Source organism: Trypanosoma brucei, chromosome 11 (assembly GCF_000210295.1).
Source record: "Trypanosoma brucei gambiense DAL972 chromosome 11, complete sequence".
In the NCBI taxonomy this organism is placed as follows: Eukaryota; Euglenozoa; class Kinetoplastea; order Trypanosomatida; family Trypanosomatidae; genus Trypanosoma; species Trypanosoma brucei.
This window is the reverse complement of record NC_026744.1, coordinates 652171-665355: the sequence shown is the minus strand read 5'-3', so window position 1 is coordinate 665355 and position 13185 is coordinate 652171. Positions and strand designations below refer to the sequence as shown.

At 45.5% G+C, this 13185-nt stretch overlaps 4 protein-coding genes across 4 annotated transcripts; all 4 read right to left on the bottom strand.

The window, feature by feature from the left end:
• Positions 1-4027: 4027 nt before the first annotated feature.
• On the bottom strand, positions 4028-4684 carry TbgDal_XI2650 (hypothetical protein, conserved; the record flags this gene model as incomplete). Its single annotated transcript, XM_011781110.1, has 1 exon — positions 4028-4684. The coding sequence occupies one exon, from the start codon at positions 4682-4684 to the stop codon at positions 4028-4030; it is 657 nt and encodes a 218-aa protein (XP_011779412.1).
• A 385-nt stretch (positions 4685-5069) lies between these two features.
• Positions 5070-5555, bottom strand: TbgDal_XI2640 (hypothetical protein, conserved; the record flags this gene model as incomplete). The annotated part of the gene is made up of 1 exon (XM_011781109.1): positions 5070-5555. The coding sequence occupies one exon, from the start codon at positions 5553-5555 to the stop codon at positions 5070-5072; it is 486 nt and encodes a 161-aa protein (XP_011779411.1).
• A 431-nt stretch (positions 5556-5986) lies between these two features.
• On the bottom strand, positions 5987-8728 carry TbgDal_XI2630 (phosphoglycerate kinase, putative; the record flags this gene model as incomplete). Its single annotated transcript, XM_011781108.1, has 1 exon — positions 5987-8728. The coding sequence occupies one exon, from the start codon at positions 8726-8728 to the stop codon at positions 5987-5989; it is 2742 nt and encodes a 913-aa protein (XP_011779410.1).
• A 1907-nt stretch (positions 8729-10635) lies between these two features.
• Positions 10636-12189, bottom strand: TbgDal_XI2620 (hypothetical protein, conserved; the record flags this gene model as incomplete). The annotated part of the gene is made up of 1 exon (XM_011781107.1): positions 10636-12189. The coding sequence occupies one exon, from the start codon at positions 12187-12189 to the stop codon at positions 10636-10638; it is 1554 nt and encodes a 517-aa protein (XP_011779409.1).
• Between the last annotated feature and the right edge of the window lie 996 nt (positions 12190-13185).

The window sequence follows — 13185 nt, the reverse complement described above, 5'->3', positions numbered from 1 at the left end:
TTAATTTTGAGAGACTTCTACATTCCCGTAAGTGCATTCGATTACTTTTTTTCTTTTGTTAATCGGTGTGCTATTCGGCAATGTTGGTCAGTGAGAGCCCTTTGGCAAAGAAGATAGGGGCAATCCCAGGGCAGGTATGCGCCGTATGGAATTACACTAGTCGCAAGTTTCAACGATAACATTATCAAGAATTATGAACTGAGAACCAACTTTGTATATTAAGGGGCCCGCTGCGCAGGCAAAGATGAGTGAATTATTCAGGGGAACTGCGCCCGCAGAAAATAATACACACAAATGGGAACTGCCCCGGTCTTGGAAGAAGAACTTAAACACTTCCCGCTATCACTTTAAATACTGCGAGCCACGCTGTCACAACGAGACAACGGGGGCTCCAACCCAAACGATCCAGGGCCGGAGTTACCGCGCAATTGATTGGTGTAATAAACGGGGGAGGGCCAACCAGAGGAGGCAGCGGTAATATTTACTAAATGCAAAATGGTATTAATCCAGTGGGTCATTGATGCGGCATTGCGGCGCTAAAGGGCTGCGCAGCGGGCCCCTTAATATACAAAGTTGGTTCTCAGTTCATAATTCTTGATAATGTTATCGTTGAAACTTGCGACTAGTGTAATTCCATACGGCGCATACCTGCCCTGGGATTGCCCCTATCTTCTTTGCCAAAGGGCTCTCACTGACCAACATTGCCGAATAGCACACCGATTAACAAAAGAAAAAAAGTAATCGAATGCACTTACGGGAATGTAGAAGTCTCTGAAAATTAACTGCAGCGACAACTCAACCACGTTTTCCACCGGTCAGAGGGGCGGGCCACAGAACCGGCAACTGGGGAATGCAACATTATACGGCACTTGGCGTGTGCGCTCGGAACTCACCGTATCCCGTGGTGGCGGGAAGGGGCGGGTAAGAGAAGCAAAACCCCCAAACCTTCTGGCACCCGCTTCCCAATCAATAAAAGTGACATCGCAACACACGAAACAAACGGCTTAGTGTGAAAAGGCAAGTTTACTGAAGACGAAGGGTGACAGCGCCGGCTCAGTAGGAACCAAGGGTGCAAAACCCCGCGAACCTTCTGTTTGGGCCCCGTTCGAATGAGAATATGTTATGGTGCAGGTGCCGGGTGGTTTTCCACTCGGCCCAAATAAGCAAGCACAGCTGAAGAACCGCGGCTGGGGAATTTGCGGGGAAGGTGGTGCGCAAAGGGATGATCGAATATTGCGGAACACTCGGGGCCAAAGAGGGCCAGTTTCCCGATACGTGGATGCGGCCATATCCCTGCAACAACAAAAAAAAAACACTTCACAAGCGGCCCAGTTCAGCGGAAAGATGGCGGTTCGAAACGGACAACTGGCTTCCCTTTCCGTGAGGAAAACATGGTGAGCCTCCCATCCCAATAATTTATATCAAAACATTTGCACTGGAAGACTTGAAGGCTAACGAACTGGACGGCGGGAAGAGGACCCACACATTGCAAAGGGGAAGGTGGATTGGGAAAAGGATTTCGCTGGGTGTGACCGCCATCGCCTTAATCGGGTGGGGAAAAAAGGATAAAACAGCATAGGGGCGCTGGGAGGTTGGGCAGCAGCTATCGTGCGGAATTGGTGGTGGTGGGGGTATGGTTGAATAGGCTACTAAAATAAATAAATAAATAATGAAGGACAAACCTTCGTCGTGGATAACATCGCAGGCATTGGCAGGCACTATTTCTCTTAAGGCATCTTCCACATCGGGTGGAAGATGGAATATTTTTGTGTGTGTTATATAGTGGTCAGTTCCGACGTTCATTAGTAGCAACGCGGTGATATCAAAATTTACTGTTTTTTGTTTTTTTTTAGTTGCGGCATGGAGGAAAATGAATTAGCGGACGAAGTCGCAGATAAGAGAAACAAACGCACTTATTAATTTTGAAGCTAGTGCGACGAGTTCTAAAGCTCTCCAAGTTGTTGGAACAAGAAGAAGCCCATCACCATGCAGTATACGCCCAAAGGGAACATAAGAAGCGCGTCAACATCTTTCCCTCAGTTAATGACCATTATCCTACTCCCCCAATGTTGCAAACGAAACCAAAACGTCACCATATTTCGAAAAGCAATTAAAAGGTCCCAGTCGCCTTATGAAGCATTGGTGTTCTGCAGAATAACAAAGGTGGCACAATGAGTTTTTCAACAGTTACATAAAAGGGGAAGAAAATAAAAAGGATAAGAAAACGGATCTTCTGGCAAACTCAGCTTCCTCGCCGTGAATGGCGGTAGCGGGTAACGCAAATTTTTTTTTCTTTTCGAAGTGTGCAAAAAAAAATAAAAAAATGTCTTCTCCCCGACAGCACAAGTCACGTGTATGAGAAATTGCACCACGGTTTTATTTGGCGGTGGGCGATATGTCTGCAGAAGTTTACGCAAATCCATTGGCTATATATATATATATATATATTTTTTTTTTAACGAGTTGGGAAAGAAACATGAGGGATGTTTTAAACGGCAAATACCGCACCTCACGGGTACACCTCGGATGAGTCCGCGCACCATGTGAAAATTCGGCGAGGAAACGGCGAGTTTATATTTAGAAACCTGCTTCGCAGCGGCTCACAAATAATACTAATAATTATATTATTGTTGTTGTTAATATCAATGCTATATTTATTCCCCTTACTTATTATTATTATTATTTTTTTGATTATTCACTTCCTTCTTTTTAACCGCTAAATGGTTAATGCTGCCGCAATTTATTTACTTTCCGCCCCCCTCCCTTTTTTTTTTCTTGCCCTTAACGTTGTATGTGCCTTACGCGCTGTTGTCTTTTGATTCGTCGAAATATCATCTGTTGCTAAAGCATGTTGCGCCCCATGTGAATGAAAAAAGAAAGACGAGAAAAATGTTGGAAGAAGACAGAATATATTTTTAGTCACTTTTATTCGTAACGGTCGAACAACAGCACTGCAATAAACGAAAAAGCAAGAAAAAGAATGTTCCAATAATGGAGCTCCTCTCTGACGGATACGTTCCGTGTTTTGTATGTATTTTCGGAAGGTTGTTTTTTTTTTTAATTTTCTTACTTTATTTTGTTACATATATCTTTTCCTCCCTTTTTTTTTCCAGGAGGCGGCAACAGCAAACATTATTTACTAATATAATAACGATTTTTTGTGTGAAATGAACAACCTGCCCCTCGCATAAACCTTGTAAGGTGCCTCAGAAAAAAAAAAAAAGAGGAAACAATGAGGAAATGGAACAAACAGGTGTAGGTCTTTCATTACTATTTATTTTTTTTAAATACATATGTGGGCACGCACACACGCACGCCTAATATTCAGGGACCAAAACAAAACAAAACAGTAAAGATTAGGCAGATTACTCCCATGTCTTATCTATTCATAGCTCTAGTAATATAATAGAACAGATGCTACAACAAGTAACGGCAACGTTGGAGCTGAAAAAAAAACCGGAAAGAGCAGCGGTAAGCATCTATTTTTCATCATCAACGCACAGCCCAACTTAAACGATGTGTCAAACAGAAAAAAAGTGGGGTAGAGATATTCGAAAAAGAAACACCAAAAAAAAAAAGAAAAAAGCAAAAAAAAAAAAGGAAGCCAAACACAAAATCACATACACCGAGAACAAAAAAGGAAATGATCCCGATTGCATAAGTCAAAATATAAGAAAAAAAAAACATCACCTTCAGAACACCAAAGCGGAAGCAAAACGAAACTTAAATGCGGCAGAACCCGTGTTTAAAATGTGAATGATAAGCACGGCGGCTCGTCCACACACCTGTCACCTAAACGACTTATTTTCCCGTCCCCCCCCTCCTCCAAAAAAAAAAAAATTCACCGCTACTAGGGGGGACTGGAATGGAACCCGCCCATCCCAACCGAACATAAAATCAGTTTCTTCCGTCCCCACGTCCCCTTTCCTCTTTTTTTTTTTTCAATGTATACCTTTTTCCCTTTCCCCCTTTTTATTGCCTGTCTGAAAACTGCATCTTAAGTCCATGTTTCTGCCCATTGCGCTAATTACTCGGATTTGTACTTCTGGAGACTATTCACCAACTGTTGCGCATAATCCGCAGTAGAGAAGGCGTATCGCGTAAGCCCTGCAGTCACATAGGAACGGATGAGAGTCCTCAGCTCTTCCACCAACGTCAGGAAAACTTTTTTAAGTCCTTCATACCTGGCTAAGCAGACGTCACGTTCCTTACAATTCTTTGTGTACGAAGGGCACTCACTTACGGGCTTGTTTTTTTTGGCGTAACTCTTCTCTATGCCGTTAACTCGCTCGCGCAACTTGCAGTACGCGTCATTGGCTTGTGTCATTTCTCTGTACACCACATTCGCTTTGTCATGTTTTGCCCTGATGTCTTTTCCCAAGGAACTGACGGACTGGCCGAGGTCCTTTTGCAGTTTCGGCATGATGCCACTGTCTTTTAGTGTCCGCATATCAGACTCAAATGTCTTCGCCTTCAATGATGTATTGCCGTCCGTACCGTGTGCAAGCTCAACAAATGAGTATGAAGTGGATTCATATGATCTCATCAACGCCTGCAGGGCATGGAGAGTGGCAAGCATGTTTCCCTCTGCCTTATCGATTGATTCTTTGATACCACGAAGATACAGAGCCTTCTCCTCCACATCTCTGCTTACCGCGTTAGGTTTGGAACCGCCACAACCCATAATGATATATCTTATATGTTTCTTACTGTTATTACTTTGGGATCAACGCTTATATAGACAGTAAGTAACAGTCTCTCCCCCTCCCCGAAGAATGATTACGTGAAAATCAGAAATTCGCACTGTCCGCAAAGGTTTTCCTCCCGAGCCACCTCTCTGTCCGCTTGTTTATTGATTGTAATCCTGAAAGCTGAGATATTACTGAAAGGAAAAAGAAAAAGGGTAGAAGCATAGGCATAAGGGAACACACACATTCACATACATACGCATATATATCTGGGTTCACACAAAACTGATGTTAAGCAACACCACTCTGTGACAAAGTTCTGATGGAAATCCACATGCAACATAAATGATGATGGAAGAAAAATGTTTCCAATGAAATAGCTCACAGTGGTGTCATGTTCGTTGGATCCCTAAGGAAAAGTGTGTGGAAAATGTCATTGAAGAACGTTGGATGATATTTGCAGGCGCGACGGCAGTCCGGACTGAAGGTGATTTCGAGTAACGAAGGCTCAAGTGTCAAAGCGCCCGTTTCAACACAGCGCTCCGTCCGTAGCATAACATCCACACCATACATCGCACGGCATCGACTGTGATCCCCACCCCTCGTTACCACCATGCCAAATGCTTCACGAAGCATTTTCAGAATCTTCGGATATGCAATTTTTTCCCATGCTGCTTCACCGTAACCACTCGAGGCATATTCCTCGTTAAACTCTTTCACAAAGTCATGGTCATGCAACTGAAGCAATGCCTCGGGGTTGGTGTAATTCATAACCGTCCAGTGCTTTTCGTAGCAGTCAAAATCGTCGAGTGAATATTCCTTTAGCGCAAATCGAGTCCAGAAAGTGTTATAGACGTACGCCTCCATGGAGGAGGAATGCTCCGACGTAAAGGAATTTACTGCCACGATGAAACGGCGATTCCTTCGTTTTGAGTTCCACGTCTTACGTGATCCGGTGAAACATTTCGCAGGAACGGCTTCGGCATATCTGCTGTTTCGGCTAACAACTGCACTGAAACAGGCAACGGAGAAGGCTTTCAGGCAGCCTTCGCCGCGAAATTACTGCGTACCATAAACTACAGTAATTACACATAAATTTCCATGGACAACCTCAAGTGTGGACATGCACACGTAAGTGGTGAAAAAAGATCAAATTGTCCACGCATCGCTAACCACGCTTTCGTGTGAATGAAGTGGAGAGAAACTGTGACATCGCCTTTTATTCAGATTGTGGAGCCCAGTTCCCCTCTTTCTGGGTTTGGGCATGTGTTTTTTCCTGAAATATGCGTTAATACCCTCTATTTTGTTACTCGGGGAAACCGCTGTGGTGTCAGGTCGCAGCCACTTCCGGATTTTCTCTTAATCACCCAAAACCTATGAACTCTGCGGACGCCATTCAAAAGCACATGCACCACACACCGTAATACCAGAAGCAGCACTACTTTCCATTGGTGACGCTTAAAAACACTGGAACGGAAAAGGTCAGGAAGCGATATGGCTTCGCTTGTACGGCGGTGAAACGTCAGCGGAAACAACACGAACCCAAACCCGACGTCAACCAGTGCAGTGAGGAAGAACTTGACGATGGTGGCGCATTTCCGCCTCAGTAATACTTCGATTCGGCGCTGCACCACAAGAAATGTACCGTGCGCAGCAATAGGGGAGCACATTTCAACAGCCAACAGCAGCGCTTCATCCAACATGGCTTTGTACGTAACATCGCTCCACATCATACCCATTGCCCTCAGTCGAAACGGGGAAAGAATAATGGAGGAAATGCAGGTGGCAGGCATTATGCCGTACTCGATAAGCTTGTGGTACAGCAAATCGCGTAATACTACTCGGCAAAGGCAGTGGACCATGTGACCTCTGGAAGTAGATGAACCCAGACCCAATGAAAACGTCCGAGGCGAGGAAAGTGCCGTTTGCCCCGTGCATATTTGAGTTATTCCACTCAGCACGGTGCCCGAAATGATATCCTGAATGACGTCTTCCATGAAACCCCAATCCTTTGGTATAGCAAGGAATGTGGGAAACCGAGAGCACAAAGCCGCACGCCTCAGCACGTTCATAATAGAGCTCTGTTCACGATACTCCTCAATTGCCATGACCCGCAATGTTTCTGACACGTTTTGGAGGAGCTGCGCTGCAAGGTCCGATTGCTCGTTGAAGAGATCTTGGAGGGAGGAGAATGTCAGCTGGTATGTGACCGTTTCGTCTTCGGCCGCTTGAATTGTATCTGTTGCAAAGCTTTGAGTGATGAAACCGTACATACCAACCGTCTGTCCCCGTCCGATATAACGCGAAGGGAGAGTTAGTGTGGTGTCACCACTCCGGGCCACCAGCCCACCGCTCGCAACAACCCACATGCATGCGTGCTTGTCCCCATAATACGTCAGGTAATCACCACAGGCATGGACTCGCCGCACAAACTTCTGCGCTACCGCCTTAAGTTGGTGTGAAGAGCAGTTCGAGAAGAGGGGTAAGCTTCGGAGAAGATCGTCTGCTAGTATGCAACTTCTGACGTCCACTGCCACAGGAATATCAGAAAGCATCTCTACACCAGGAAGGTGGTGCCCCTGTAACGCATCCAGGCACGTGCTGCCGCCACTTGAGATGTGCGAGAACTGGGAAGTTAGCCCTAGTTGCCGTACCACACAAGCCGTACTGTTGCCGCTGACAATAGAAAGCTTCCCTTGTTGCGCCAGAGCCCTAGCGAAGGCATATGTTCCCTCGGAATAGCCCATTCTCGTGCAGCCAAAGGTTCCAGTCCAGAAGACACACTGACAAGGGCGAATACACTTCGTAAAAAGTGCGATCGTGTTCGCGCTGCAATCCACAGCATAGACATCTGAAGGGACCGCAATTGACTCAACAATAGCTGCAGAGTCCTCCGTAGCTTTTGTGATCCTCCTTGTCACGACGTGGTCCACGGGGAAAACCAACTCAACGCCGTTTTTCTCACACAATGTGATAATTTCTTGAGCAAACCCAACACAAGGTACCGACAGCTCCTCCACTTCGGCGGCTTCATTCAGCCGCCTTCGTTCCACCCGTTCGGAGTTGTTGAAAGACTTGTCAGTTGTAAGGCCCTTAGCTGCTAGGAAAGGCATGATCAACGCACCCGCCACAAGAATCTTATCAACTTTTCCAACCAAACTGCGAATCATACGGAGTTTTTTTGAGGACTGCCTTCCGGCCACAACAACAACAATGGGACGAGGAGGGTGGGCGAGGAAGCTGAGGAAGAAGGCGAGTTCCTTTTCCATGGAAAAACCAGCAGCACCATGGTAGAGGATCTTGGGTAACTCGGTGTTACTGGCGTGGACGGCACACACTGTTGCGAAGGATTCATTAACACAGTAATCACAGTAGGACGCCAAAACCTCAGCCATCGCCACACGCTCTTCATGGTTCGGTGAAATTTCATTTTGGTAAAACTTTAAATTTTCAAGCACCAGTATTTCCCCCGGCTTCAGCTGACTGATCGGGGCATTCAGCGGATCGGGAGAGAATTTCACAGGGACAGTGGGGAAACGATTGGTGAGTTCACGCACGAAGGCATAAGTCGAGCACTGAGAAAATTCCACTCGTGGAAACACATTGTGAAGAGCAGCAGCCTTTTGACGTATGGAAAGCGCTGCAAATGCACCATTTACTTCCACAGGAGATAGGGTTACGGAATCCACGGGTGTTTCGCATCCGTTTGCGACCTTGAGAACCTCTGCCTTGAGGTTTATGGGAAGCGAGTTGAAGTAGTTGGTGTATCCCATGCCACCCTCAGTTCGAAATATTTCAATCGCCTCCTCACGCTGTCCCCTTGAAAAACTGAGAGGAATGCCCTTCAAGTCGCCAAAAGATGAGGCAACCACAACAGCAGCTTCCCTTTCCAGTAGATAAGAAATGGTTGTGAGTGTTGCCAGTCCGTCGGTGGTTTCTCCTATGATATTCTGAGGGTCCGTCAATACAAAAAAACGTTTGTAACGGACAGGCCAAATATCATTTACGGTGCGTTTGGACCGTAAGGCGCTAAGAGACATGGCGGGAAACTTTTTTCTTTATATGTGGTATCGTACCTCACTTATATTTTTTCTTCTCTAATTAGTTATCTCCCCGAGCGGATATACAGCCACGTATACAAGTACAGATGTGTAGACAAATGCGTATATGTAATATGTATATATTTATATATGCCTGTGGGTATCTACCTGCGTCTTCACGGAGCACCTGAGACCCTCAAGTTCGGCGCGACAAAGGGTAAATACAACCCTCCTTGAAACCTTGTGGGAGAAAACAAGAAGTCACAGGGAACCCCCTGAGTTTATCCTTGAATTTGTCCTTTACAAAACTGTTTATTGATTCTGCGATGTCCTTATTATCAACAGATTTTTTTTTGTATAAACCCTAAGTGGACTACCTTTCGGCGGAGGTTCTTACGGTTTGAGGCCTCGCCGATACGAATGGATAGAGAAAGAGTAATGAGGTTATGGCACAACACAGTACGATATAATACCACATATTGTGGTGGGCATTATGAAACTAAGTAGATGTACCTTTCGATTACGTATAACGACACAGTTTTTTTTTTTTCGTATAAAGTGTCTTCACAACGACAAACGTCAAAAAAGTCACTAGAACACAAGCCGCTGTCGCCAGTTCCTTTGTTGGCTGATTTTCTTTCTTTTTCTTTTTCTCTTTCCCATTTCCTTCCTTTCTTCCTTTCTTCCTTTTTTTCCCCCCTTTCCCCTCCCTCTGGCGGCGCACCGCTGTAAACCCCGCTGTCGTTACCTCAACCGCCCTGAAGCGCTTGTAAAAATTTCATAAATTCACAACAGAATGTACGTGTCAGAAAAGCACTAATTGACTGCAAACCACAATCTGTCTAGTGTCACTGCTTGCGTTCGTGTGGAAACGGAGGTTAGTGCAAATGTAAACAGGAACTCAAAATGAGAAAATTCAGGAAGTGGAGGAAGCAGTGCCAGAGACAAAAGTAGCTTTGGTGTAAACACAACCGTGCATCCACCAACATGCTAAGATGGAGGGATGCAGAATCCAATGTAATCCCAACTACCGCGCAGTAATTGAAGCCCTCGTTGTGTATATAGTAGGAAACAAAGGGAAGGAATGCGGCCACGTCATCATCTGATGTTTTTTTCTCTTCTTCTTCTTTCCCCCTTTATTTTTCGTTCCTCCTATCGTATTTTTATTTTGGTTTCGTTTCGCTTCTCCGTGTGCAGTTAGGCACATTTACTTTACGTACCTTCCGCCCCTCAAACACATTGGACTTGGGCACACCATATCACACCTCAAAGACGGGAGGAGGAAATTTTTAAAAAAAAGCATAACAACACCACCCACGCCAAAAAGAAAGAAAACCGTCACACGGTTCAACGGACTTCACCATACAGCCACATTATTAGTGCACAGATGGCAACACTCTACGGTGTCTGGCTTAGTGGTCAACCGCAACTTAAAGGAACATTTAGCGCCACAACCCGTTTTCTCATATCCCTTTTTTTTCCCCTCTCTTGCATCACCACTACCACCCAGTATCAACACTCCCATTCCTTCATTTCTCTCCAACTCACATATGTTATTATAATATGATGCATAGCGCTCTTCCACTCGCACCACCGCATCCTCCTGCACTTCATTGCTTACACGATCCTACGTTACAACTTTATATCCCTCCTTCCCTTCTCCGAATTCCTTTGTTTATGCGCTGAACAAAGAGGAAAAACGGCTTGTTAAAGATGTTGTTGCGAACACATCAACGCAGCTCTTTTTCTTTTTCTTTTTTTTGGTTGCTGATCAAGCAGCGGTAATCACACCAGGTAAAACCTACAAATGGAGAAGAGAGAAATGGTTGTGGCTGTAACGCCATTATAAATAATTGAATACAAGCTCCGGAAACGGTAAACTTCCAGATACCACAGAGAATCAAAAATCACTGCGGGACTGCCGCCACAGGCGCGGTAGCAGCAACCGCAGCAACAGTATCACTCCAGTTACCGTTATTGTGCCTAAGCATCTCCAATGCGTTTTGTGGTGCCATCCCGAAAAGATTCACTAAACGACACATCTGAATGCTTTCCATGATATTCTCCCCTGCTAGGTTGGCACAGTGTTCAAAGGCACTGAGTGGCACGCCGCGGATATCATCCAACACGGTAAATAACTCCGCATCGTTACCAACGTGTTGACACAATGCCATAATCACCTCTACCGGTACGTCCTTCTTTCGGCTGAGTACCTCCGCACGGCTACGGTCGCTGCGTGGGTCGATCAGAATGCGGCACTCGCTCAGTTGAGTCGTTTCAGGCACTCCGTTGCCACTTTTCGACGATGCAGATGACCCACTCGGCGTCAAATACAACGACACCATGTCATTAGTGATTAGCCAGCGTCCCGCATCCCCTTGTGTAACACTTAACACACGAGTGAAGTTGCGCCGAATGGTCATTGGGCCAATAGTTGTCGCATCACCCGGTACACCGGTGTTGTTCCACGTCATGGTGCCATGGAGTGTCACTATTGTCACGGGTACTTTCATCGCTGTGGGCGACGGGCCTGTGAGGTACGAATTGTCAAGAAAGACGGTGCTAGCACTGCTATGGAGGTAATGATGAACCCTAAAGGTCTTTGGGTACAACCAGTGCTCCATCTGAGAACACACCTTCGTCCGACCAAGCGCAACAACAGTCGACTTTACACCGTGCAGAAGGTTGTGATTACTTTCAGTTTGTTTTAACCGAAGACTCACAATATCCCTGATTACGTTCCGCTGTTGCGGCACACCCGCCGCACCGTTCATTGTGCGCATGGGCGTGCTTACAGCAACTTCTGGCGAAGAGAGGGAGAGGGTCAAAACCGCATTTGCCGCGTACAAGTCCGAAACAGCGTCTACACCGTGTGCAACTCCGGAAGCACCGTCGCCTTCCAGTGGGTTTAACAACCCGCATTGTATGAACTGCAGCACATGCTTCTGCGCCTCACTGTATCCCGTCGGAGAGAACTGAGGCCACGGTAGACTTAAAGGGGGCACACATATGGACTCTCCATCTAAACCAATTAACGACGGCATCAATTTCTTAATAGTTGTCCGATAGTCGCTCCGATTTGCGATAGGATTGTCTCTCAGTACAATCTCCCGCAAGTTGGTGAATTTCTTCAACTCTTGCAATGACTCAACCGACTTGATTAGGTTGGCTTCTAATGAAATGGCACGAAGCGTCAGATGAAGGTCTGCCTTTTCCAACTGCATCGCTAGATGTGACACCGACAATATGCCATTGCCTTTCAGTTGAATTGCTGATGGAGGAGGCACAATAAGCGACTTTATTGTCGAACACAATGCCTGGCAGAAAGCCTGTGTGTTAAAGTTGATGGATCCCGCCACATCCGTGAGGTCAGGAATTTCCTTAAACTGCGTCAGGTTCAAGACCCCTGTTTCCGCGTTATACACCCGCTGCTGCTGTTTCTCAAACACCAACTTCAACATCGTACAAAGAAGGTTTGTCCCCACATCCCCTGGTGCTTTCCCAGGTTCGTGTCCGACTTTTTCACCGCCACGCACATGAAGAAATGGGCAGTGCTTGTTCGCGCATGACCCTCTTTTAAAGTAGACACACGGTATACGCGATGTATCCTTGTTTTTCCTGTATGGGTTGGGCATTTAACCCTTTAAACTCACCTTATTATTAATTGATGCCTTGGATTCTTTTCCTTTTTTCTCTATTCTTCTTTTTTCTTTTAGAGAAGATTTCTTGAGTAGATCTTTGTCTTTAGATCCTCACTTTATTTCCTTTCGATTATTATATTTCTTATTCTTTTGTACCTCCCCTCCTCACAATACAAATGTACGCACGTGTCTTCCCTTTTTTTCTTTTAATTTATATCTGTCTTCCTTCTCTTCTTCCACTTTGCCCGTAGCAAAGCGTTTCAGCACTCACACTTCGGTTGCTCCACCGATTCGAAATGGAGGCTGCTTTTTCTTTTCTTTTCTTTTTCTTTCCTTTTCCTTTCCCCCTTTTTTTCTTCTCTCTTCCTGCACTGCGTCTGCCGCTACGCACACGCCGTTAACAATGTAACGATTTCACACGTTGTTGCCGTTACCGCTGGTATGTATATATATATATGAGTATACGTGTGTTGGTTATCCACATGTAGGTATGTAAATTACAGCACCAACAACAGTAATGGGTTGCGTACGGGCGTGCACCACGCGGTCACGGGGGAAATTTTTTTTTGAAAAGTAAACAATGAATCCAAAGACGGAGGAGAGAATGGGGAATATTCATTTACCGTTAAATATGAAAGCAAAAGACAGCAGAGAATAATACGATGATAGTTATCAAAAAAGGGAGGGAAGAGTCTCTTACACACTTAAAGGAGAGACTCAATCCCTCCCTCCTTCTCTTTCTATTTCTCCTCCTCCTTTTCCTGCTTTTTCTTTTCCTTTTCTCTCGATTCCCTCACACCCCACGGCAATAATAAA